This window comes from Diceros bicornis, chromosome 2 (assembly GCF_020826845.1).
Source record: "Diceros bicornis minor isolate mBicDic1 chromosome 2, mDicBic1.mat.cur, whole genome shotgun sequence".
Classification (NCBI taxonomy): domain Eukaryota; kingdom Metazoa; phylum Chordata; class Mammalia; order Perissodactyla; family Rhinocerotidae; genus Diceros; species Diceros bicornis.
The window spans coordinates 84,549,731-84,575,131 of record NC_080741.1 but is presented as its reverse complement, the minus strand read 5'-3'; the positions used below and the strand labels follow the sequence as shown (position 1 = coordinate 84,575,131).

The window sequence follows — 25,401 nt, the reverse complement described above, 5'->3', positions numbered from 1 at the left end:
TTCAAGCAAAAAAGAGAGGGAAGCACCCTCCAATTTTCCCAACAACCTTGTCAGGATAAGGTCCCCAAATTCCATTGCCCAAAATTACACTGATAGAAATTCAAAGGACTCTGCTGTGTAGTAAGGCTTCTCTGAGAAGCTGCCTATTTTAAGCCCTTCTTTTAAATCTCCAATTATTTAAATACTTATCAAAACCTTCTCTTTTTTTAGCATTCTATAATTCAGATGGGACCAATATTCTTAAATTCTACTGGGAGGCTACACTCTGACGTCCTATTCAAGCACCAGGAAAATAATATTGGGCATATATGACACCTGCTCACTGAATACTATTATGGGTAGCTTAAACTGTGAGACCAATTTACTCAAGTCAGCCTTTAGAGCAAAAAGCACCTTTTTAAGTCACTGTGCTTGTCATAAGCGGGCACCTGCTCCTTAACTCATAGAGACCTTTCAACAAAACCACTCATCAATATTTAACTGACATGTTTGTAACAAATTTAGACACGTTAGAAGAGGACAAACTCTGCAATTCTGAGAATTGCTATTAAGTACAGAAACACAGAAGCACAGAACTGCTGTCAAGCTCTAGACTCAAACTGGGTTTATGAGTTTTAATAAGTCAATGTTATTACTTCAGAGAAAATCAGAAAACAGTTGGGAGTCAGCCCATAGGAAAGTGGCTTCTATTACTTCCATCAGAAGTCTAGTCTCCAGGGCAAGGCAAACTCTCCAGTTCATGCCAGGCAGTCAGTCTTCCTGGAGAATAGTACTATCCAAGGAGAGTTTCAAATCTCAAGCTACTGAAGCAGTTAGAACTAAACATAAATCTACAGCAGCTTCATCCTACCCATACAGACGAGTATCCTCCTACCTGCAAGTACCTAACTGATAATCAGGTATTACCAAAACGAATGCCTTCGACAGGACAGGAGATCAGGCCAAAGTGCAGGAGGGTCAGATTCTTGCATAAAAAATGAAGCACCAATATCATTCTCATTTCTCCCCTCCTTTTCCTGGCCTTTCTTCAAAACTCATCTTGTGTGAAGCTTTCTCCAATAACTCTGGCTCTCACTAATCACTCCTTTTACCGAATGCCTGAAACACTAGTCTCAACTAATAATTCTAGATTGCTTTTTGTTAACTGTTTCATGTTTCCATTTTGTCTCCCAAATTTGAGTGTGAATTCTCTGTAAGGCCCCTACACTGCCGAGCCCTTAGAGGGAGCCAAGTATTAATATTGCTAATAATATAATAGTGAGGCAATATAACATACTGAGGTGGCAACAGCGGAGTCAAATGGGCCTAAGTTCAAATACTGGTTCTACCATTTGCTGGCTGTATGACTGCAAACACATGACTTTTTCTAAGCCTCAGTTTTGCGGTGAGAATTCAACGAGATATATATTAGAGCACCTAGTACAGGGTTTGGCATATAATGGATGCTCAGTAAAGCTTAGTTACCTTCCCTTCCCACTTAATAACTTCCAACTTGTTAACCTGAATCGAGTTAGAGTAATTCTCCTAGGGGGCTGCCAACGACCCATCATATACTGGTACTTTCCCCATTACACTCTTGCTTGTGCCTTTGTCATTTCCTAACAAAAGTCTCCTCAGATATTCTACTCCATTGTCCTGAAAAAAAGCTAACTACACAAGTCACCCAAACAACTATTCAGAACAGTCACATTAGGGGCCAGCAGGAGGGCATCTCCACATCTACATCTCACTTCCATCACATCCACGCCAGCACTCTCTCCCTCGGGGCTCCCAGTGAGAAAATGATAGAGAGAGAAAAGCAGTGAAGCAGCCAAAAGAGGACATGGAGATAAACAGCTCTGTGGTCCCTCTGTGCCTCCCTTTGGGAGGAAACACTCAGGTTCAGTCTCCAACCTCAACTCTTGTGAGAAAAAAACAAACAAACAAAGAAACCCATCCCGTATTCCAGAAGAATAAGGAACCCAGATTCCTTGCCTCTTCATTTCTGTAAGCCCTTCACCGGCCAATTCCATCACCACCACCCACCCCAGCCCTCCCCTGGGTCAACTTTCTTCTACATAAAATAGAACCTCTTTAAATTTATTTGTCTTAAATGGACCTCATTCATGCTTTTTCCAAGAGGTAACATTTTCCCCCAGACTTCACCATTCTAAGTTCGAATACTCCTTAAAAAAATAATAATTCTTGAAGTTCCCTGTCTAATACAATAAGGTGGATCTCTCTTTGTGTCCCTTTAATGATCCAGAATATTTTACCTCGGTCATCACCTTTAAAGCCCCCATCACTTCCTCCCCCAACACATATACCAAAAAAAACAAATTAAAAAATCCACAAATTCCCCCTCCACCGCCCGGATGCACAAAATACAAAAATGTTATTATTCTTAGACTTCACCACGCTCCATAGGAACAAGCCCATATACACTTGGGCTCCCACATCTGTGACTTGATGAACCCCGATGTCAATATTGACATCAGCCTTCATCGGGCGAGGTGAAAAAAACCCTTATCACCCTCTCCTCCTCCAAAACACCCATTTCCATTCCACATTCTCCCCGTGCCTCATAAAGTAGAACCTTGCTTACTGGCCTTAATGTCCCTTCGGCGACCTAGGGCCATTTTCACCTCAGCTTTTATGTGTCTAGACTGAACAGTCTGTCCCCTCCGTACCCCCCCCCAAAAAAAACTCTATTTCTTAAGACTCTTCCCTGCTGCATAAAGTAGCTCCTTCTTTTATGTCTCTTTGGTGATTTGAGACAACTGAAGAGATATTTTACCTCAGGATTCACCTTTCCGGGCCGATCACTTGCACCCCCGGCCCCCAAACACACACACACGCTCATCCCGTCTCCCCGCTGCGGGACCACGCAGACCCTCCTTTTTATTGGTCTGAAAGGTTTCCTCGGCGCCCTGGCACCCCCTTCTCCGCGGCCTCCAGCTGCCCGGCAGGCCCCGGGAGCGCCGAGCGGCGGCGGCGGCCCGGCACCTACCAGTCGGTGTGCGGCTCGTCGACGACCAGCAGCACCTTGGCCTTCCTGGCGGCGGCGGGGGCGGGGGCGGGCGCGTCCACCAGGCCGGCCGAGGCGGCGGTCTGCTTCACGGCTTGGGACAGCGAGCTGAAGAAGCTGCTGCCCACCGACGGCGCCGCGGCCGGCTGCGGCGCGGGCGCCGGGGCCGGCGGCTGCCTCCGCTCGGGCCCGGGCGAGGCGGCGGGGGGCGCCGACGAGGCCGAGGCCGAGGCCGCGCCCGGGCCGGGGGGCGGCGGCGGCGGCGGCGGCTGCTGGGGCTCCGGCCGCTGCAGGTCGGTCATGTAGCCATTGGGCAGGTTGGCGATGAAGCTGCTGTCGGACAGCCGGCGCCGCAGGAAGTTCATCATCTGGCTTGAGGGGCTGGGGGCGCGCGAGGCGGCGGGGCCGGGGGCGCGGAGGACGAGACGGAGGCAGCAGTGGCTAAGCGACTGAGGCGACCGAGCTCGGTCCGCCGTTCACGAGCCCAGAGGACAGCCGCGGCGGACTGGGCCGGGAGGGCCCGGCTGCGCGAGGCTCCGCGCCAGGGAGCGGGCGGGGCCAGGGGCGGGGCCACGGATCGGCCCGCCCCTCTCCGCAGAGCCGGCGCCGCCCCCGACTCGCCGCCTGCGCGCCGGCGCCTAGCGGCGGGTCTCGCTGCTCTCGGGAGCTAGGGGCGGGGGAGAGCCCGCTCTCCTGCAACCTGAGCGTGGCTATGTGGGGGGGGGGGGTGTGGGAGTCAGTCCTGCTCCCCGAGAATGAGGAAAAGTGAGCCGAGAGCCCCTACCACCTTTTTGGTTGGGGAGAAAAGAGTCATGTCCCACCCGAGATGGAGGCGAAGGAAACCGTCCGCACTCCCTTTAGAGGGAAGAGAAGTGTCAGCCCCCCTACCCTGAGGTGAGAAAAGAGCCATTCCCTTCGTGCGCGCGCGCACACACAAACTCACACTCAACGCTGTAGTGAGAAAGAAAAGAACCACCTCCTTTCCCAAAGCTGGGAGAAAGATGCCAGCTCCCCAACTCCTAGGTGAGGGAGGAAGAACACACAGAGACCAAAAAGAACTACCCTTTCCTCAGTGCTGCAGGAGAAAGACATTTCCTCCATCTCAAGGTGAGGAAGACAAGACCTAGTAGGCAGAGGGTCATCTCTATTTTGGGAAGGAGGGGGGAAACATCCACTCTACCCTATCTTGGAAGGAGGTGCGGGGGGCATTTTTGGCGCCTGCTCTTTAGGGATGGCTCACCTAAAAGCACTACTTCTCTCCCCCTCCTCATCGACCAGAAAAGGGAAACCATATGTAAAGCTGGAGAACCCTCTGCAGGACCCCCGAGTAGGATATCTAAGGCCCCCTCACCTCTTCGGTGTTTGCCTCCCTGACCAGCCTTGGTGCATCCTGTGTAATACCAAGAAGGTCATCTCTTCAAGATCTTTCTATTTGTTTTTCCCAGTTCATTCATTGCCCAGATCTGCCTCGACCTCCATGAAGACTTCTCTGATTACCACCTTGCCATGTGCACTCCCTAAATCTTGTGTGACCCCTCCACCTTTGTTTTTGCCTCGCATGAGATATACTTAATCCCTGTGTTGTACTGGAGCAGGATGCAGGAGATACACTTTGCAGTCAGACCACTCTGGGTGATGTGTGACCTTGGGCAAATTAGCCCTCCGAGCCTCTTTTCCTCAGCTGATAAAAGGAGCTAAATAACACTTTTCAAAGTTGTTAGAGTAAATGAGATCATGTAGGTAAAGCACCTGGCACACAGTAGATATTCTAGTAGTGGTGCTGAATTCTTATCCTTATTTGAACTAGTTCTCCATAATTATTGGGCTGAATGGAATCAATGAGTGGTTTGTCACTGTTATTGGCAGGCAGTTGTTGCTTCCTACATCACAGCTGGCATTCAACTTGGGACTGGAGGTGCACAATCCAGCTCTGAGCCAGATACTCAGTGATGTCCAAGAGGTCTTCAGCCAACTGTAATAATACAGTGGTCTTCCCGTCTCCCATGTGCCAAGCAGGGTAAGAGCTGGATAGAGTGATATGAATGGAAAGTGGCCGCTGTCTTTGGGAAGTTCACAATCTATGTGGGCTAGAGGAGAGAGTGGGGAGGATAGACACAGGAACAATTAACCACAATAAGATATGAGAAATGCTCAATACAGTTGGGCAAGGTGGTTTAGGAACACCAAGGGGTGAGGGATTCTGCCTGTGAGGCTTAGGGATAGCTTCTCAGAGGAGGTGATGTTTGAGAAGAGTCTTGAGGCAGCTGTAAGAGTTTACCAGCAGAGAAGTGGGGAAAGCACTCAGGCAGAGAAGGCCTGGAGGAATACTAGTTGAGGACTCCTCCATTCCTGGAGCCTTCCCTCAGTCCTCCAGGGTGGGCTAAGTGTTTCATTGCCTGTGGTTGGCTTTGTCGTAGCCCCTGAGGAAATTATAAAAAAAATTCTGGTTACTAGAATGTAAGCTTTTCAATGGTAAGATTATGTCTTAGCCATCTTTGGACCCCAACACCAAACACAGCACCTAGCACAGAGTAAGGACTCAGCTGTTCGAGAATTGAATTGTGCTCTTGACCCACTCAATTCTTGTGTCTATTGGAGAATAAAACTAAGTCACTAATAACTAAATAAATTTAATTTAATGTATTGCCCTTGCCAGAAGTATTTTTTAGAGAATCAGAGGAATCTTTTCCAAAGGCATGAATCTCTAATGATGGGATTTCGGATACTGTATCATGTTAGTTTTTTTTGGATGATCGCGTTATCTCTTTGTATATTTCACTAAGTAATTCCCCCTAACCATTAAGCTTGTAGTGTACATATAATATTTAAAAATCAACCAATTCACAAACATGCTCCGAGTACCTAGTACGTGCAAGGCATTATGCTGGGCACTTGAGGGTAAAGAAGATTTAAGAATTAATAAAACCCAAGTTCTGCCCTTAAGAGGACAACTCTTGATAAATGTGTGAACACATAACTAGCAATAGCAGAGCAGTCTGTGAGTGACCAGAAAGTGGAGCAGGCAGTGAGTGTTAAAGGAGCTAGAGGAAGAACAGATCTCTGCGGGTAGGAGAAGATTTCATAGGGGAAGTAGGGCTCAGGCCTTATAAAATGGGTAGAATTCAGAGAACCAGGACAGGGAGGAGAAGGCAATCAAGACAGAGAGGATAGCAAGAGCAAGTCAGGGAAGCTGGACTGGATAAGTTACAAGAATGCATAGATCAACTCCTTGAAGGCAAAGACCTTAGCTGTGTTATCACTATATTCGTTGATTCTTAGAATAGCACCTGGCATGTAGTATGCACTCAAATATTTGTAAGAAAGGCTCTGAGAGGCTGTTGTTAGTGCCTATCCAGCTTTCTTTTTAGACGGCAAGCACTTCAAGCATCCTGTCTTCTGCTTCTCTCAGAATGATCTACAAAGCCTTATATAAACATCCAGCACATATTTGGTGTCCCAATCTTGCGTGCTAGATCAGAATGTTCCCAGAGAACTGCTTAGCTATAGATTTCTTCATTGATACAATAGAGGCCCACAAGACAATTAAAAATATTTATCAAGGGGCCGGCCCGGTGCCGCAAGCGGTTAAGTGCGCGCGCTCCGCTGCGGCGGCCCGGGGTTCGCTGGTTCGGATCCCGGGCGCGCACCGACGCACTGCTTGGCAAGCCATGCTGTGGCGGCGTCCCATATAAAGTGGAGGAAGATGGGCACAGATGTTAGCCCAGGGCCGTCTTCCTCAGCAAAAAAAGAGGAGGATTGGCGGATGTTAGCACAGGGCTGATCTCCTCACAAAAAAAAAAAAATATTTATCAAATGTTTCATTAATTTATTAAGTTGTTCTCTGGTAGCTTCTAATAAGAATACTACTCTTATGGAAGAACAGATTATTTTCTTATATTTGGGCATGGGTGGTCATTAATCAGTTGTATGTGATCAGAAGATTTTCATTAGCTGGCACAACTCTAAATCACATCTGCTTAAACCAGTACTCTCCATGTTCCTCTGAATCCTTGCCAAGAAGTGTCTTTGCAGCATGCAAAGATACTGTATTATAAATGGGCTTGGGTTTTTAATGAGCTGAAATGAAAATCTTTCCCTTTTCCTAACTTGTGGATCCAGGTTCCAGATGCAGGGAGAATATAGCACTGTTAGTTTCTCTTCTGTCCTGCCTTTTCTCTGGAATTGAAGGGGGAGCAGTATTTGGAAGTGCTACAAAATATAAAATTCTGGTGCAGTTAGGGTCTTTTCTACCCATCTCCTTCTGAGACAAACCAGCCATTCTCCATCTCCAAGTGGAAGGCATTTCTCCCACAGCAATCAGTGAGGGGGTCTCCTCTTCACTGGAGGAGACTAAGCCAACTGTCAGAATCTCAGAGGTCTCTTCCAGTTCTAGAAGCCCAGGACTCTCTGAGGTCCTTTGTGTAATCTTTATCTTCTCACTGAATTGTAAACACAAGTAAACATCTGGCAACTGCACATGAAAGAATCCTCCTAAAATCAGGAACCAATTTAAATGCTTTATTACCTCTCTGATTTCTCTCTCCCCCTGAGCAGCAATGCAGAAGAGAAAGCTCACAGAGAGAAAGGCTGGGTATGAGACTGAGGAGCAATTGAAGTGCCTTCTGCAGGCAGAGCTCAAAAACATAGCCTAAAGGAAAACCTGGCGCACTGAGCCACCTGGCAAAACACTTGTTGTCTGGGTGTCCTTCCAAACAAGGAAGTTTGCTGGAACATGCCACCCTTGGCCCTTGCTCATTTCTCAGGATCAGGGACCCCTTTCAGACCCACCTGCCCTAAAGAGAAATAGAAAAATTTGAGATTCAGAAACTGTGGGTTCTAGTCCCGGATCCATCACTAATTGGCTTTGCAGTTTTCAACAACTTGCTCAGCTCTTTGGGCCTCTTATGTAAACAGGGAGTGATAGGCCTGGCTTGGGCCTCTCATGAGATAATATAGGAACACTTTGAAAGTGACAGCTTTTCCAGAAGAGGCATAATTATTGCCTTGCATACCATCTTGTTACCCTTCATTTGGAGAACCCGGTTGAATTGAGAGTTTGTCGTCTCCATTCAGGTGGGCCTTCTTAACAATCAGGCCTTCCTCCTACACCTCTGTAGAGAGGACAGCTATGTCCCCAACTTTGAATTCTCCAAAGGTGAATTCAGCTGGGCCAGTTTGCTATAATTAGGAATCACACAAATGTAAGTTCAGTTCCTAAATCTGCCTCATGGTAACTGTGTAACTTGAAACGAGTCACTTGCAGCATCAGTTTCCTCATCTGTAAAAGAATGGTGATTATTATCATAACGACCTTGAAGGACTATTGTGAGGACTAAACTAAATCAAGTATATAAGTGTATTTTACAAACTGTAAAGCACTGTGCAAATGTTAGCTATTAATATTTGTGACGCCTAGGGAATCACAGAGCTCGCCAGCGTCACAATTAAAATACAAAAAAGGACTCTCCCCACACATACTTATCCCAACGTTACACACCCAAGAGAATTCATGGAAGACATGAGGTCGACTCTCTGCAGCTTCTGCCAGGCTTAGTCATACCTGCTAAAATAGATGCAACAACCACTTCAGCTAATGGCTTCTACCTTCCTGGGTGACCTTGAACAAAGCACTTAACTTCCCTCTCCTAGCTTCCGTTTCCTGGCCTGGAAAATGAGGGAGAGGGAGCTGAGCGGGGTGATCCCCAAGGTCTAGTGTTGTGAGATTCTCTGAGTGGAGCCCAACAGGGGGAAACAAGCACCTGATGTCACCAGGCTGAGCTAGGGAATACAGGGGCCAAGTCTGGGGAGCAAACACTGAGTACTGACAGATGGTTTTAGGAAGAGAGAGAGAGAAGCAGAGGCACCCGGGAGAAACACAGGTGGCATGAATTCTAATTCCAAGTCTTCTCCTGACTTAAGGGAGTCAGGAATGGTCCCATTGCCAAGTCTCCATTTCTGTAACAGTACTGGGGACACAATAGTAACTACAACTCATTAGATGCTGACCACATGCCAGAAACCACCCAAGCAATATCTCATTTAATCGCCACAAGGGAAGCGTTATATCCTGTTTTTACCAGGGAAGCAATTAGACTGCAGAGAGGTTACACTAACATGGGATCTTAGAACTAAAAAGTTGCAGAGCTGGGAAGCAGGTCTAGTTGCCTGTATAGCCCATGAGATTCCCCATTAGGGTACACTAACAGGCCCCTTAGAAAGGTGCCATCTATGAGCAGCTTGCCTAATAAACACATTTAACAGAAGCCGTAGAAGAAATAATGTGCCCTCCTGGACTCTCCTTGTAAGCTTCCTTGTCATCTCCCTTTGCCCAGAGTCCTGCAGACATAGGAGGCTTGGTGCAGCAGTATCATGGATAAATATTCCTGCCCAAGGAACAAGCTAGCCTCAAGCAAGAAAAATCTAGCTGATGAGACACCCCTGCCCCCATACACCCCATTCCTACTCCCACCCAGCTTGGCCTACAGCTCTGCACAGAGCAGCTCTGGCCTCTTGCGGGATGCGGGTGTATCAGCTGTTACCATGGTGATAGAGGAAGGTTTCTGTCATGCACACAGGAGCAGCACAGAGTGGGTTTCCCCCGCCCAGGGAAACTCAGAGGATTCGTCAGAGATTGTTTTCTAGCAGCATCCACCCACCGCCTCGTGGATAAGAGAAAGAGTATCCCTTCTACTTAGCATTCTGCCCACCCCAAGGCCAGGGCTGAGCTTTCTGTACCAAGTCGATGCAGAAGGCAACCCCTTGCCTCTACCTCTGGTACAGTTCATCTTCAAGGAAGAGATATTTACAAGATGCTATTGAATGGCTGTTGTGTTTATAGAAAGAGTGGGCAGCCCCTGACTCCCCAGTCTTACTTGGCCACTCCTAGATTGTGGACCAATTAGATCTTTAGCATCAGACCCATGTGGGTTTATCCTCTGCCTCAGCCACTTATTAGCAAGGTGATGTCATACAATTTCTTTAATGAGACAGTTTATTTATCTGTAAAGTGGGATTAATCACTCTTTGCAGAATTATTGAAGAAAATTAAGTGAGATCATGTATAAATAGCACCCTGTCCAGGGTCTGGCACATGGTAGGTACAGATCCATGATAGCAATTGTTTTAAAGAAAGAAATGTAATGAAACGTATGTTCTGATTTGGAGACAGATAAATATTTGAATCCTTGGCTCACCACTTAATAGCTTAAGAACTATGTAATATTCTGAAGTCAATTTTATTTTGAGTCTGTTTCCTCATATGTAACAATGAAGAGGTCAAGATGAGATTCATAGACTCAGGACCTATAAGATTCTATGTGAAGGTTTTATTTTGAATGTATGGTTATAATTTCTCTGCTGAGAACCTGAGGATTTGGGCCAAAAAGAAAAGAAGAAGACATCTTCTTCTTTATTGGTGAAATGGCATAAGGCATTAATGGCATTACTCCTTAATGTAAGTATCTATACATTAAGAAGAACCTTTCCCCTACCCCGACCCCTGACACCACATTATATGAGTTCCTGCATGGCTGTCCCCAGAGAAAGATTCTTTAGTGCCAGGGCCAGCTCTGAGCAGATGGCCCCTTTCTTCTTCTCTTGAAAACAGCCAGCTCCAGGGATCAGAGGAAAACACAGTCACAGTCCAAGGTCAAACACTTCACTGTTGTGTTAATGAGTGTGATTCAACCTGAAAGCCCATCAGCACTCTCTCTCCATCCCCTCCTCTTCACCTTGCACGTCTGCAGGACTCTGCCAGAGCTAGAGGCCCTCTGGAGGGCTGAAGACGCATGGTTGGCTTGCCTGTCCCCTGTTCCTGATCAGGAGTGAGTCAGTATTCCTAGTTCTTGGTTTTTATCTTCTCCCTACACTGTCAGTGTCAAGAGAATGTCTTTTCTCATCTCCAAAATAGCATCTGGTCCATTTGAAGCAGGCTAGCAGTAGACTTTCTGCCAGCACCTTCATTTCATGGAAGATGGAAGGCATCCCCCATCCAATTATCTAAAAGTCCCCTTGACTGATGATTCAGCCAACCCCTCCATCATGAGCCAGTCCTGGGTATCCTAAAGTCACCTTGAAGAGATCAATAGTAATGATCGCTTCACACCTTGCCTTGAATTCTTACAACAGTTCTACAAGGGAGGAATCATACCCTCATTTAAACAAATGAGGAAGCAGAGCCTCAAAGAAGGGAAGAGAATTCTGCAAGGTCACACAGCCTGTCACAGAAGAGCTGAGATTCAAACTGTAATTCTCAACTTTAGGAGGAAGAGTTGAACACTCACTTGCCGCTTGCTTTTCCTACAGGCCATACTGAACGCTTCGGAAAGTGCTGGGGATTAGAGAGCATGGCGGCCAAGGGTTCCAGAAAATCAGCCCCTGTGTCATCTCTAGTGTGCCTCCAAGCCTATAGCCAAGCTGTTCCCTCTGCTTGGGATACCCTTCCCTGTGCCTTGCAGCACGGTGCAGTGGAACAACCACAGACTTTGTGGTAGACAGAGCTGTTTTGGAATCCTGACTGTGCCACTTGCAGCTTTATGATCTCAGACAATTTATCTAATCTCCCTGAGGTTTTCTTCCTCTGTAAAGTACGGCTGTCTATTTCATAGTGTTGTCATGAAGATTCAAGTTTAAAGGGTCTAGCATGGTGCCTGGCAGTTAGCAGGTGCTCGTGATTATAACCACCAGTCCTTCCAAATGCAGCTCAGGCACCACTGCCACTGGGAAGCCCTCCCTGACTGTGCCTCTCTGCCCTAACATTCATTCATTATTTTCTTTCTCCATACAACAAATATTTAAAATACATAAATAACTCAATCATAGTACTCAGCACACGATATTGTAATTATCGAGTCATGCTCTGTTTCCATCATTAGACTGGGATCTTTCTGAGGGCAGAGATTTCTACTGAGTCATCTCTGAATCCTGAATGCCTAGTCTGGGGCCTGGCAAGAGGAAGGAAGAGAGAAAGAAAAAGGAAAGAATAGAAGAAAGGACAGAAGGAAAAGAAAACAAGTCACAAGAGTGCATATGAAAACCTGCTCCCCAAAATACGACCCATCAGTATCCAGGCAGACAGGAAAAGACCTGGTCCTTCCCCAGCCTCCTCTGCAAATGCCTCCCAGTTCCCCCACTGACAGGAGCCAACAACAGGACTAGAATATCAATGACCTCCTGAATAGGAAGCCTCAGATGAGCCCCGCTTTGAGAGTGGAGACAGCAAGTAGTGAGTGGTAAGGCGCAGCTGAAGAAAGGAAAATTCCGTCTGTGCAGCCACTGGGGATTGACAGCCATCCCAGGCCTGGTAACAGCGTGTGCGGGCTGTTGGCCGAGCTCCACCCACCTCCAGTAACTGGGGCTGCAGCCCAGGCAACAGCTGTGCCTGGCAGATGATGAAGGCAGCTACAACTCAGCAGGAAGGCAGGAGACTCACCCAGGTGGAGGGGCCTGAGCCCGAGAGCTCATAAGAGCTGGAGCTTGGAGCCCCAAGCCTAGTGCAAAAGTCCCAGGGAGGAGGAGAGGCAGGTCTTCTTTCTCCCTGCTCCCCAGACAGTGCCCCTGCCCACCGCCAAATCATCTGAGGGACTTTTTAAAAATTCCATTCAAATCCCACCATCCTTCCTCCACAGAGGGTAAAGCCTCTTGGTAGCCAGGTATTCATGATTCTCTGTACTACGTTTCTAGCTCGTCTCCTAGCTTTTCTTGAACTGCTCTGCAGCCATACTCAACTCTTTCTGTTCCCCAAACAAGGCATGCTCTGTCATACCTCTGTGCCTTTGTTGATGCTATTCCCTCTTCTGGGAATGCACACTGCCCATGCTTTGCTGTATCAGGGTCAGTTTCCCAGAAGCAGATCCTGAGACTAGAATTTGAGTGCAAGAAATTTGCTTAAGAGGTGATCCCAGAAAGCACCAGTGGGGACATGGACAAGTGAGACTGGGAAAGGAAGGAAGCCAAAGGTGCATTAGTGAGCAGGTTACCACTTTGGGCAGATGGGGTCCAGTCCCACTGAGCAATGCTGGTAGATATTGTAGAACACAGCTTGGAGCTGTCCCACTCAATGGGTGAGAAAGCCAGGGCATTCATCTGCCAAATCCCATTCAAGATTGGCTGAGTACTGCTCCTGGAAGTGCCAACTGCCCCAGCAGCCTGCCCTATGCAAAAGCCAGGCCTATCAGTCCACCAGAGCTACCTCTCAAGTAGAGAGTTACAGGGTACTGGTACCATCTGATACCCTTGCCAAACTAGCTAACAACTCCTCATCTTTCAAGACCCAACTCAAAAGCCAATACTTCTAACCCCAAATAAATACAGCCCCCTCTTCTGTATTCCCAAGTCATGTTGAACACAACTCTATTGAATAGTTATCCTTATTTCTTATAATGACTTTCTGCCTATCTTCCCCCACTGTATTGGGGGCTCTTCTAGGGCAAGAATTTTGACATTATTCATTTCTGTGTCCTCAACTCCCAGCACAGAACGGCACATAGATAGCAGGAGCTCATTAAATAATAGTAATTGGTAGAGAAAGCTAATGAACACTGATGAATTCCAATACCAGCCCAAGATTCCACTTTTCTGGGAGGATACCCAACAGCCTAGTGCTTTTCGTGATTAGAGGAGAAAATAGTGTAACATCTTTAGAAAGTATACTACTGAATGCTGCCTCAATTTCCTCAAGGTGATAAATTTTCAGGACACCAAAGATAAATCTATCCAAAGAGTCTCAGATTGAAGCAACATAAGCTTTACTTGGCCACCTGCCTTGGTGTGGATGGACACCTCACCTCATCCATATCACAGTGGGTGAAAAGGCACTGGATTTATACAGATTTGTAGTTTATGACAAACATAGCATTGTCAACCTGTTTTAGTATCCATGGCACCCATCCAAGAGGAGCTTAGCTGTGTGGATAGGGGATTCCCTCTGCGAGAACCCTCAGACGCCATCTCTGCCTCAAGGGGTCTGGGTCTTGTCTACAAGCTGGCAGCAGGAACTGGAACCCAAGTCAAATCAGATGTGAAGTTTCCCAAGATAGCCTGAGACGATACTGCCAGAGTGGAGATTTAAAATTGTTGCCAAAACAACATCCAGTTAGGAAATATGAGGAGAGGGAAAAAATATTTATAATAGCCATAAAAAAGAGATTATCCGTCAGAAAACTTAACAAGATGCATGCAAATTCTATTTGAAAAAAATTAACATGACTAAGGGACACCAAAGAACACAAAGAAGAAAGGTGTATCATTTTCTTGGGTAGGAAGACTCAACATCATAAAGATGTCATTTTTCCCTAAATTAATCTGTAAATTTAATGCAATTCCAATAGCAAAAATACCAACAGATTTTGGGGGAGACAAATTGATTCTGAAATTCATATGGAAAAATAAAGAATCAGGAATAGCTTAGAGAATTCTGAAAACGAAGAGTAGAAAGGGAAGGAGTGGCTCTCCCAGATATGAAAACATGGTATTAAGCTGCAGTAATTTAAACAGCGTGTTGGGCCGGCCCCATGGCTTAGTGGTTAAGTGCGCGCGCTCCGCTGCTAGCGGCCGGGGTTTGGATCCTGGGCGCGCACCGACGAACGGCTTCTCCGGCCATGCTGAGGCCGCGTCCCACATACAGCAACTAGAAGGATGTACAACTATGACATACAACTATCTACTGGAGCTTTGGGGAGGGAAAAAAAGGAGGAGGATTGGCAATAGATGTTAGCTCAGACCGGTCTTTCTCAGCAAAAAGAGGAGGATTAGCACGGATGTTAGCTCAGGGCTGATCTTCCTCACAAAAAAAATAAAAAAATAAACAGTGTGGTACTTGTGCATCAAGAGACACACAGATCGATAAATAGAAAGCTCAGAAATAAACCTAAATCAATCCGGAAATCTAGTATAGAGTAAATGTGGCACGTCAAATCAGTGAGAAACAAGATCATTCAATCAACATGTTGGAATAACTGGATAGTTATCACAGGAAAAACTTAAATTGGATCCATATCTCACACATTACAGCAAAAAAATTTCAGACGGATCAAAAGCAAAACAGTAATAGAAGAAAATGTAGGGAATTTTGTTTATAATCTTGGAGTAAGGAACAGCTGTCTAAGAATGACATATCCCAGTCATAAAATTAAAAAATTGACAAATTTGACTGCCGTAATGTTTCTCCATGGAAAAAACCTCACATACTCAAATGCAAAAGAGAAACTGGGAAAAATACTGGCAATTCATACCACAGGGGTAGGACTTAACATATTAAAAGCTTCTACATATCAATAAGGAAAAAACATAACAATTTTATAGCAAAATAGTTAAGAGACATGAAAGAAAGAAAATACAAATGACTTCTAAACCTCATGCGTAAGAGAACTGTGTGATGGGGAAATGCCGGTATGCTCTTTTGTATCTCTAAATTTTGTACCATGTGCCTATATTAACTAGTTAAAAAACAAGACAAAACAAAACCCAAGCAGGGCCGGCCCCGTGGCTTAGCGGTGAAGTGTGAGTGCTCCGCTGCTGGCGGCCCGGGTTTGGATCCGGGGCGCGCACCAAGGCACCGCTTCTCTGGCCATGCTGAGGCTGCGTCCCCCGTACAGCAACTAGAAGGATGTGCAGCTATGACATACAACTATCTACTGGGGCTTTGGGGGAAAATAAATAAATAAATAGATAAAATTATTAAAAAAACAAAACCCAAGCTCAAAAAAAAAGGAAAGGAAAAGAATTATTTTTTTAATAATAATCAATAAGACCTTGGGTACTAGTTGAAAGGACAACTGTGGGCGTCAAAGGCATACATGAAAAAACAAGTAATAAAGCCGGGAACTGAGAGAGTTAAAAGCAGGATGGGGGAGTATAGTGCGGTGATCAATCACACAGGCTTTACTGTTCAAGTTCCAGACCTACTTTGTGCTAGCTGTGTGACGTTGGCAATTGACTTTGTTCTATGACCATCCATTTTCTCATCTGTGAAACGGGAACAATCACAGTCATTACCTTATATGGTTTTTCTGAGCTTCAAAGAGGTGATGCATGAAAAATGCTTAGGACAATGTCTGGCATATAGTAAATGCATGAATGGCACCTTGCATATGCTTGGAAGAGAGTGAGCATGACAGCCTAGTGGCTGTGCAGGGTAGGTACAGAGTCCTAGACCTCTGACTTCCCCAACCCGACACCTGTCAGGCTGCATCTGCACTTCCTACTTGCAGTCACAGTCACCTCCTTTTATCTCAGAAGATCCATAAGAAACAAATACCCCAAATCCTCTTTTGCAGTTATTCTCTTCATTTCCAAAAGCCTCTGATACCCAAGAATTACGGATTTCTGTTGACTTACAAAGGGCTCTCCAGCCCTGAATTCTCCTGGAAAATTCCATTACAGCTCCAAATATACTAATCTATAATTGTGGCTCAATTTGACTCACAGTAAGAGTTCAGTGTGTGCATTTTGCACTGTGCTGTGGCTATTCCACCCCAGGGACCTTTCTGTAAGACCATCCCACCCACTCATCATATTCCTGCCAGACCTTAAAAGCAAGCTATAAATGGTAGCTGATAACCCTAGGCAATCCCGCAAGGCCAGTCCATTCCCATTGCTATCTGATCCCAACCTACCCCAATCAATCTGTCTCCCAGGTCTGAACTCCTGGCTCCATTCCCAGACTCTGATCCTTGCTTCTGGCCCCTTCGAGATTTTTACATCTGTCTCTCCTCTGGCCTTTGGACCTCAGGGCTCCTGAATAATTTTTGATTTGCATAACCCTTATAGTAGTTAAGGACTGTACCTTTGTTCTCCCATTAAGGGGGACTCAGACAAGGTTGGCCCCCAACGAAATTGAGAAGAAGATACAAGTTTGCCTCTACTGCCTTCCTGGTCCTATTTCAGGGCCCCAGGCCAGGACTTGATGCTGCTGTTCTCCCCCGGGTACTACCATAATGCTTTACGCTGCCTTTCAATCATCAGTACTCAAGACACCAGATGATAAGGTTTAAAAATGATTCCCTCCACCCTCTTTTGCCATGGGTTGTCTAAGGAGTTTTGAAAACCTGCAATTCCTCCAAGACCCTGTGGAAATTTTTTATTGTGTTATCTTTTCTTGGGCACTTTCTCCTACACTCCATCCACATGGCTGCCATATTTTCATACGACTCACTCTCTTGACTACAGTTAATTGGTTCACCTGACCCAGGTCAAGCCAATCAGAGTCTTTCTCTGGGAGTTGTTTTTTTTTTAAAAAAAAAAACACCTAGATTAAAGATAGTAACTAGTATTTATGGTGGTAGGAACTTTAAGGTGAAATGCAAGACTTATTCAAAGCCTTTTTTACTACCTGTGTCAGAAAAGCATATACCAAGGTGGGAGTAGACATGGAATAAATTTCTTAGGGAAACACCTGTGAAGGATAAAGGGGAGAGAGCAGGAGTAGGGCAGGGAGACCCTCAGACTGCAATGCAGGTCTGACACCTATGAAAGGAGAGAGGGAAGGAAACAAGTTTAGTTAGGAAGAGTCTCAGACTGCAGCACACTTCTGAGAAAGTCTGGGCCAGGCCTATGGGGATTCACCAAGCCAAAGTCACCAATCAGAGGAATGGACCAGCATTAGATCCCCACCTGCTCAGTTGTTGGCTAGAAACAGTCTGGGGGAAGTGTGGCCTCAGAAATGCTATTGTGGATCCAGAGCGGAGCAACTAGGCCTTTCAGTCCACTCTGCTCCCCACAGCAGGCTCTCTTGAAGGAGTCTGTTAGTCCAGTCCTCTGAGAAGCAGACACTAAAACAGGATTAAATGTGCAAGGATTTTATTAGGCAAATCACCAGTAAGAGAAAATGGGAAGGGGCCAGGGAAGACTGGGAGAGTCATCAGACTGCAATGCAAGTCTGACTCCAGGTGAGGGAGAGGAAGGTAGCATCCTACACTACCATGCAATCAAAAGAAGGTTTGACAAGCTGTTAGGGAGTCCTCAAGCCAATATCAGTCATCAAGGAGTTCTGGTCTTCCAGGAATGGGCCTGCCTTAGTATCTCTAACATACTCAGTCCCTAGCAGGGAGCCCTTATGGAAAGCATAGCCTCAGAGCAAACACAGGCAATGAATTTCAGCAGCTGGGACCCTTGGTCGGTGAAGCGTTCTGTAGCTGCAGGTCTCTCAGACCCATTCTCATGGCCACCTCAAAGAGATCTGAGTGGTGCATTTACATAGCCTCCAACACCATCATACAGAGAGAAAGCTGGTCGGCAGTAAGAACAATATCAATATACTGAGAAAAAGGATGCAGAGAGAATCCTGGCACTAAGCCCCTGTTGCCACTTCTTCCTGAAATCCAGATTTCCCTCCTTTACAAATAGTAGCTGTTCAAATTTTTCTTGGTGAGCCAATTAATTCCTCTTCTTGCTTACACTAGTTTGAGTTGGGTTTCTGTCACTTGCAACCAAAAGAATCCTAATTAATACAGACCTAAAGGAAACAAACTTGAATGGTGAAATTTCAGCATCATGACAGCAATTAGGGGAAATATTTTTGGTCAGGGAATTCAAATCAAGCCAACTCATCGGGCGTAGATATGAGGAATGCACAGACAAACAAGACTGATGTGGGTATTCCCTATAACAATTGTCAATTTGAATTGAATTTGATGGATAAATGGCTGCTTCTTTACTAAACTATGAATTCTTTAAGAGCAGGAACCATGTATTATATCTCTGATATCTCCAGAATGTGTACTGGTGCCTAGCACATGAGGCTCAATACATAGTTGTTGGATAAATGAGACAGCGTCCCTGCCTTCAATAAGCTCCCAGTGTAGTAGTAGAAACAGACATATAAAAACTGCATTACTGCAAGTGCTATAATAGAATTATACACAAAGTGCTTTGGAATGAAAGAGCAAGGAGTATGCACTTCTATTTCAAGGGATCAGGAAATACTTTACAACTGAGCTGAACTTTAACAGATAAATAAGACAACACCAACGAGAGAAGAAAAAAGATCTTGCCAGGCAGCAGGAAGAGCATCTACAAAGATATCATGACATAAAAGTATGAGGAAGTTTCAGAAACAGCAAAGAGTTTAACTAGACCATGAGCTCCTGTGTCTTATAAATTGAGTCTTATTCTTGAGTGGGTATCCAACACTCAGCAATGGCCTAGAATATAGTAAGTGCTTAATGCATTTTTTCTTTTTAGATTTTTTTTTCCAGCATTATTGAGATATAATTGACATATAACATTATGTAAGTTTAAGGTGTATAATGTGTTGATTTGATATACATATATTGCAGCATGATTGGTTAGTTAACACCTGCGTCACGTCACATAATTACCATCTTTTTTTTTTTTTTTTTGCTGAGGAAGATTTGCCCTGCCAATCTTCCTCTTTTTGTATGTGAGCTGCCACGCAGCATGGCCGCTGACAGACAAGTGGTGTAGGTCTGTGCCTGGGAACTGAACCTGCGGAACATATCGAACTTAACCACTAGGCCACCAGCGCTGGCCCACCATTTCTTTTCTGTGGTGAGAACATTTAAGGTCTACTCTCTTAGTAACTCCCAAGTATATAATACAGTATTATTAACTATAATCATTATGCTATATGATGCATTTTTTTTGTAGAATTTCAGAGTGGCTAAAGCGTGATGTCGTGTGAAGGCAAGTGGAGGGTGACATGGCTGGATAAACAAGTTGGAACCAGGTGGTAGTAACTAATAATAAAATAAATTACTAATAATATATAGTAACAACAATAGCAAACATTAATTATGTGCTTGATGTATACTAGGCTCATGCTGAAAACTTCACATATGTTACCTTATGTAATCCTTTCAACAACCCTATGAAATAGGCACCATCATAATCCCCTTTTTTAACAGCTGAAAACACTGATGCTCAGAAAGTGGAGCAGCTTCACCAAGGTCGAACAGGAAGGATGGGGCAGAGCTGGGATTGAAACCCAGGTCTAGCTAATTCCAGAGGCAGGGGGCTTTATCACAGTGCTGCCTCCCTTGATAAAGAGTATTAACTTGATTCTGAGGCAACGGGGAGCCACTGGAGCCATTTAAGATCTGCATGACACCCTGAGCTACACTGCATCAAAGACCCCTTTCTCCACTTCTCTGGTATGCAGAGTCTCAGAAGTGGGTTGGGGTGTGGCCAGAGTGACATGATAACATTGGATAGGAGAGACAAAGTCACAATTAGGAATGAGATTGGAGGTAGATGCCAGGAAATAGTCTTAAAAGGTGCTCTCAACCCAAGTTTTGAGGACTTGTACTGTGCCAGGCCCTGAGTTGAGCACTTCTGTTGCGTCCTCTTGGCCCATCCCCCTGTGCACAGGCCTGCGCGTGAGAGTTCTGAAGCTCAGAGAAGCGTAGGGTCTTGCTTAAGATCACTTAGCTAGTTAGTAGCAAAGCATGGATTCTAACCCAGGTACTTCTGACTCTTAAACCCATGTTCTTTTCACAGCAAAAGACTGCTTTTCTCCGGTTTCAACTCATTCTTTTTTCCCGTTATGGCCATGTAACAACAGGAGGCAGCCATCTGCAAGGTTTGAGGAATCGTGTCAAACCCTTGGTTTCACCAGCTACACAAATGCCTGCCAGTGGTCAGGGCCCTGCCTGTTTGTCAGGCTGTTGTCTTTAGTTATGTTGACAGGTCTGTCACTGCTCCCCAAACTGAGTCACAGTCTAAGGTAAACTGCCTTAAGAAGGATTTCACCCATGAGATTAATTGGGGAAATTCCCAAACATTAACATCTTTTACTAGGTTCCTCAGAGGAGGAATCACCTTCTTCCCAATCTATGTCATTGATGAAAAAGCCTTCGTTATCTCTTTTAAAATCTGAAGTTCTGTTTAAATGTGTTCCTTAAAGTTATGCTCTGATAAACTTGGATCTATAGCAGAAAGCTCTCTGGCTGACAAAAAAATTTTGGTAACGACTTCTAAACTAGCTGTCAGAGAATGTGGTAATTGGAGAAAAAAGAGTTTGAGGCATCAGTGCGATCACACTGTTACGTAAACTGTTCCTTTCTCCTTCTGCTTCACGCAGAGGTGAGAAAGGACCCCTCTAGTAAAAGGAGCATGGCAGAAACTTCTCTGGCCGAACAAAAATGCTAAGAAGGACAACTGAGGTTACCCCACTAATGATCACTAACAGGAGAGGAATATGAAACAGAGAAGCCACTGGGAATTGAGGAGTCTCTGGAAGGAGGCTTAATGTCAACCTTGTTTGAAGCATGTTCAGCATGGATAAGCTTTAGGAGGATTTAATGCTAGGAGAGATTCAGAGTGTTTCAAAAATATCATCTACCCAGCAGCCAAATCAGTTCTCTGTTCTGGCCTTTCCTGTCTTGCTCCACCTGACAGCAACTCTTCTTAAAAGCTAAAGCTGGTAGTGGGGTGGAGTGAGTTGCTCAGGGTCACAGAACAAGGAAGTGGGAGGTTCAGGGCTCTTTCTCCAAGCTCTCTGCAGCCATGCTCCACGTCTATATTGTGTTTGTAGGTGATCTTAGTGAGAGAAATCAGGTCTGCTTATTGTCGTCTTTATCGCTATTCAAAACAAAAAGTTATTAACCCTTAGAGTCTCGGGTTAGTCTAAATCAGTTCTTCAGCAAAGTAGACAGGAGATGTGTCATTCAAGTCCTCAGATCCCCCACTTTTCACCTTTTTCCTTATTCCTCTTACTCTTGCCCTAAGACTCATCTCAGTCTGCTCCTGTTCTCCCTCTTGGTTCCTGCTCTCCAGTTAAAACCTGCTGTCAGAAAAGGGTGCGCATATCCACATTGGAGTGCTTGAGCAACTACATTTTTTTTTTTTTTTTTTTTTTGTGAGGAGATCAGCCCTGAGCTAACATCCGCCAATCCTCCTCTTTTTTTCCTGAGGAAGACGGCCCTGAGCTAACATCGGTGCCTATCTTCCTCCACTTTATATGGGACGCCGCCACAGCATGGCCTACCAAGCAGTGCGTCGGTGCGCGCCCGGGATCCGAACCAGCGAACCCCGGGCCGCCGCAGCGGAGCGCGCGCACTTAACCGCTTGCGCCACCGGGCCGGCCCCGCAACTACATTTTAACAAGGATATAAGAACAGCCTGAGTTACACAAATTAATATTTAATGTTAGAACCTCAGAGACCATCTAGTGGGGGGCACGGGAGGGAAGCATATCTTAGGGAAAACAAAGTCTTCCCAGGGCTCTCAAAGTCATGCCAACAGGAAACCACCTATATGCATTAAAATCAGATCCATTTCACCAACTTGATAGATTTGGGCCAATTTCAGTGAAAGGCAGCATAGTGCATCAGAAACTGCAGTGGACCAGGAATCATCTGACCTTTGTTTTCCTCATATGTAAGCATTGGAGATTGTATTTTATAATCTCTTGCTTAACAATCTAGAATTCAAGGGTAGATTTTTAAGGGCCATAGCTCTGCAAGCAGTCAGACCTGGATTAGGTTGTCATCTGTCACTTACCATCTAGGAGAGCTTGACAAGTCATTGAACCTCACCAAGCCTTTTTTTCAACAATCTATATAATGGGAATTAAAAGTATCTAGCTAGCCCTGGTGGTCCAGTGGTTAAGATTCAGTGGTCTTACCACTGCGGCCCGGGTTTGTTTGCCAGTCAAGGAACCACAGCACTCATCTGTGAGTTGTCATACTATGGCAGCTGTGTGTTGCTGTGATGCTGAAAGCTATGCCACTGGTATTTCAAATACCAGCAGGGTCACCTATGGTGGACAGGTTTCAGCAGAGCTTCCAGGCTAAGAGAGACTAGGAAAAAGGACCTGGCCACCCACTTCCAGAAATATTGGCTATGAAGACTCTGTGAATAGCAACAGAGCATTGTCTGATATGGCGCTGGAAGGTGAGAGGATGGCGCAAAAAGACCAGGCAGGGTTCCACTCTGTTGTACACAGGTTTGCTAGGAGTCAGAATTGACTTGACGGCACTAACAACAACAAAAACTACCTACCTCAGAGTGTTGTGATCAACAAGTTGTGTGGTGCATGAAAGGGCTCAATAAGTATTAGTTATTATCATCATTGCTTCTTGTTAAAGGGTGATCAATTCTTCCTCAACCAAGCAGCCTGTCACCTGATAGTTGGATATGCTTTCAATAAAATTTGGAGATGAACCTTCCTTTGCTTTTACTGAATTCTCTAATCTAACTTCAAACAGAAATTTATGTCTAAAACAATTGGAAGTCTATTGAGAAGAAGGAAAATGATTTCTTTCTTAAACAAATGAAGCTTTAATATTAGAATTTTTCACCTTGGCATTTGTGAGTCACTGAAATTAATTGGGTTTGGTATTGAAAGAAGCACATTATCCCCCTTTATGTTTTCATAATCAGCTCCCTGGGAAGTATTTTTAAAGAGAAAGCAGTATGTCACACTTGGTCAGCATTATAATGTGATTAGTTCTTAAATTAACAAAGAGAAAAAAATATCACATTTTATTAAGTCTTCTTGGAAATAAAGTTAGATTCTAGCAGCTCAATAGTTTGTAACAATTCAGCATGGATCACACCCAAGAAAATATTCAATAGAAAAGTGTGTATTTTATTCATCAAAAGTCAAAATATTTGTCATATTTTAAAACACCTCCTTATTTACTTGAGCTCCTTACAGTATCATTGATTTCTTTTCTATCCCTTCTTTTTAATGCACAAGTAAATTCAGGGTTTTTATAAGAAATATAGATCAGCAAAAAGAAAAGAAAATCCCCCAAATTCTGCCATCTAGTTACCCAAACCAGAAACCTAGAATTCCTCCTTGATTTCTCCTCACATCAAAAGAATTGCCTAATCTTGTCAATTCTACCTCCTTAACAGCTCTGGAATCTGGAATCTCTCCATTCCACTGCCACTAACCTAGGTCAAGCCCTCATTCTGTATGACCTAGATCCTTCCTACTCCAAATGTGATCTGTGGAAAAGCAGCGTTGGCATCACCTGAGAACTTAAAAATGCAGAATCACAGGCCCCACCCCAGACCTACTGAATCAGGATCTGCATTTTAGCAAGATCCCTGGGTAATTCATATGTACCTTAAAGTTTGAACTTTAGTACAAAACACTGCACTAAACCAGCTGAGGAGTGGGGCCCCAGATTCTGCACTTCTAACAAGCTCCCAGGTGATGCCCAAAGTGGCTCTTCCACAGACGCACTTTGACTGGCTCCTTATTTGTTTCCCTGTCCTCAGCCTGGCCTTCTTCCGATCCAATCCACATTTAACCAAGAAAAGAATTTTTCTAAAGTGAATTTGATGATGTCACTTCCCTGCTTAAAACCCTTCAGTGGTCCCTGGAGTGGACATTTGTTTTAGTAGTAGTAGTAATAATTACAGCAGTAATGGTTGTTGTCGCTGTTGATTTGGGTTTTCATTGTTTTGGAGGGGCAGTTTGGCTGATCCCCTTTCTAGTTTGGGAAATCCTCTACTCTCTAACTCTTGATGGAAGGTAAAGGTGGCCTCCCAATGTAGAAGCAGAAAAGGCCAGGTATGCTCTCTTTCTCAGAGCTTCTGGCGACCAGAGTCTGGGCACATGACCTTAGTTTGGCCGAGCTGATGCGCCCTCTTGGGATTTTGAATCTGGAGTTGGTGATGAAAAGAAACAAACATAGAGGAGCAGCCCCAACACCCAGTTTCCAGGGATGGACGTGGCAGAAGTGTCTAGGGCTGGAGGTGTAGGCCACGCAAACTGGGACGTCCGGTGTTCAGCAGTGAGAGTGACAGGGTCCTTGACAGTCTGGTTCTGAGGTGACTCCTGCCTGTGATTCTGGCTGTGTAATTTCCTTCTGTTCTTAACCATTTTCCAGTCTTGGATCTCTAGCCTTGCTGGCAATTCAATGAGCTATCCAATGTCCTTTCAATTAAGTCGTTTTTGCCTATATACTCCCAAGTCAGTTTCTGTTGTTTGCAACTAAGACCCCTAAGGCTAACCAGCCTTGAAAATCAAGTCTAAACTCTTTAACTCTTTATTTTGTATTAGTTAAGGTAATGGTATCTCCATCAACTCTCAAATCTCAGAAGCTCAACAAAAGAGAAGATTATTTCTTTCATACATGTACTCCAACAGGTATGTTCCTGATTTCCAGATAGTTCTTCTTTAAGAAGCAAAGTTCTTTCTGCCTTGAGGTTCTGCCATCTTCAGCATGGTTTCCAAGATGCTAGCTTGCCTCAGGCTGGTGAAAGGGGAAAGAATGTGGCAATCTTTATCTGTGACTACAATTCATCATAAGAGCAGGTGGGACAAGCCCTTGGGGCTGGGGCTGGGTGGAAAAGGGTATCAGAAGGTAGGGCAAGAGATCGGGAAGCATATGGCAGAAATCTAGCTATCTCTATTGAAGGATGTAAATTATGTTAAAAATTTAATATGTTAACACCTTAGGGGGCAGTTGGGGCGAGTC

General features: G+C 45.0%; 1 protein-coding gene across 4 annotated transcripts in view; it reads right to left on the bottom strand.

Moving 5' to 3' along the window:
- The window catches only part of SYN2 (synapsin II), a 296,790-nt gene extending 293,279 nt beyond the window's left edge, over nt 1-3,511 (bottom strand). For 3 of the 4 annotated variants that reach the window (XM_058565302.1, XM_058565310.1, XM_058565298.1), the window contains exon 1: nt 2,990-3,510. In XM_058565302.1, coding sequence (XP_058421285.1) covers nt 2,990-3,375 — 386 coding nt within the window. In that variant the 5' untranslated portion in view covers nt 3,376-3,510. Of the gene's footprint in view, nt 1-2,989 lie in introns of all 4 variants that reach the window. The other variant, XM_058565297.1, reaches the window with a different exon arrangement.
- Nucleotides 3,512-25,401: the final 21,890 nt, after the last annotated feature.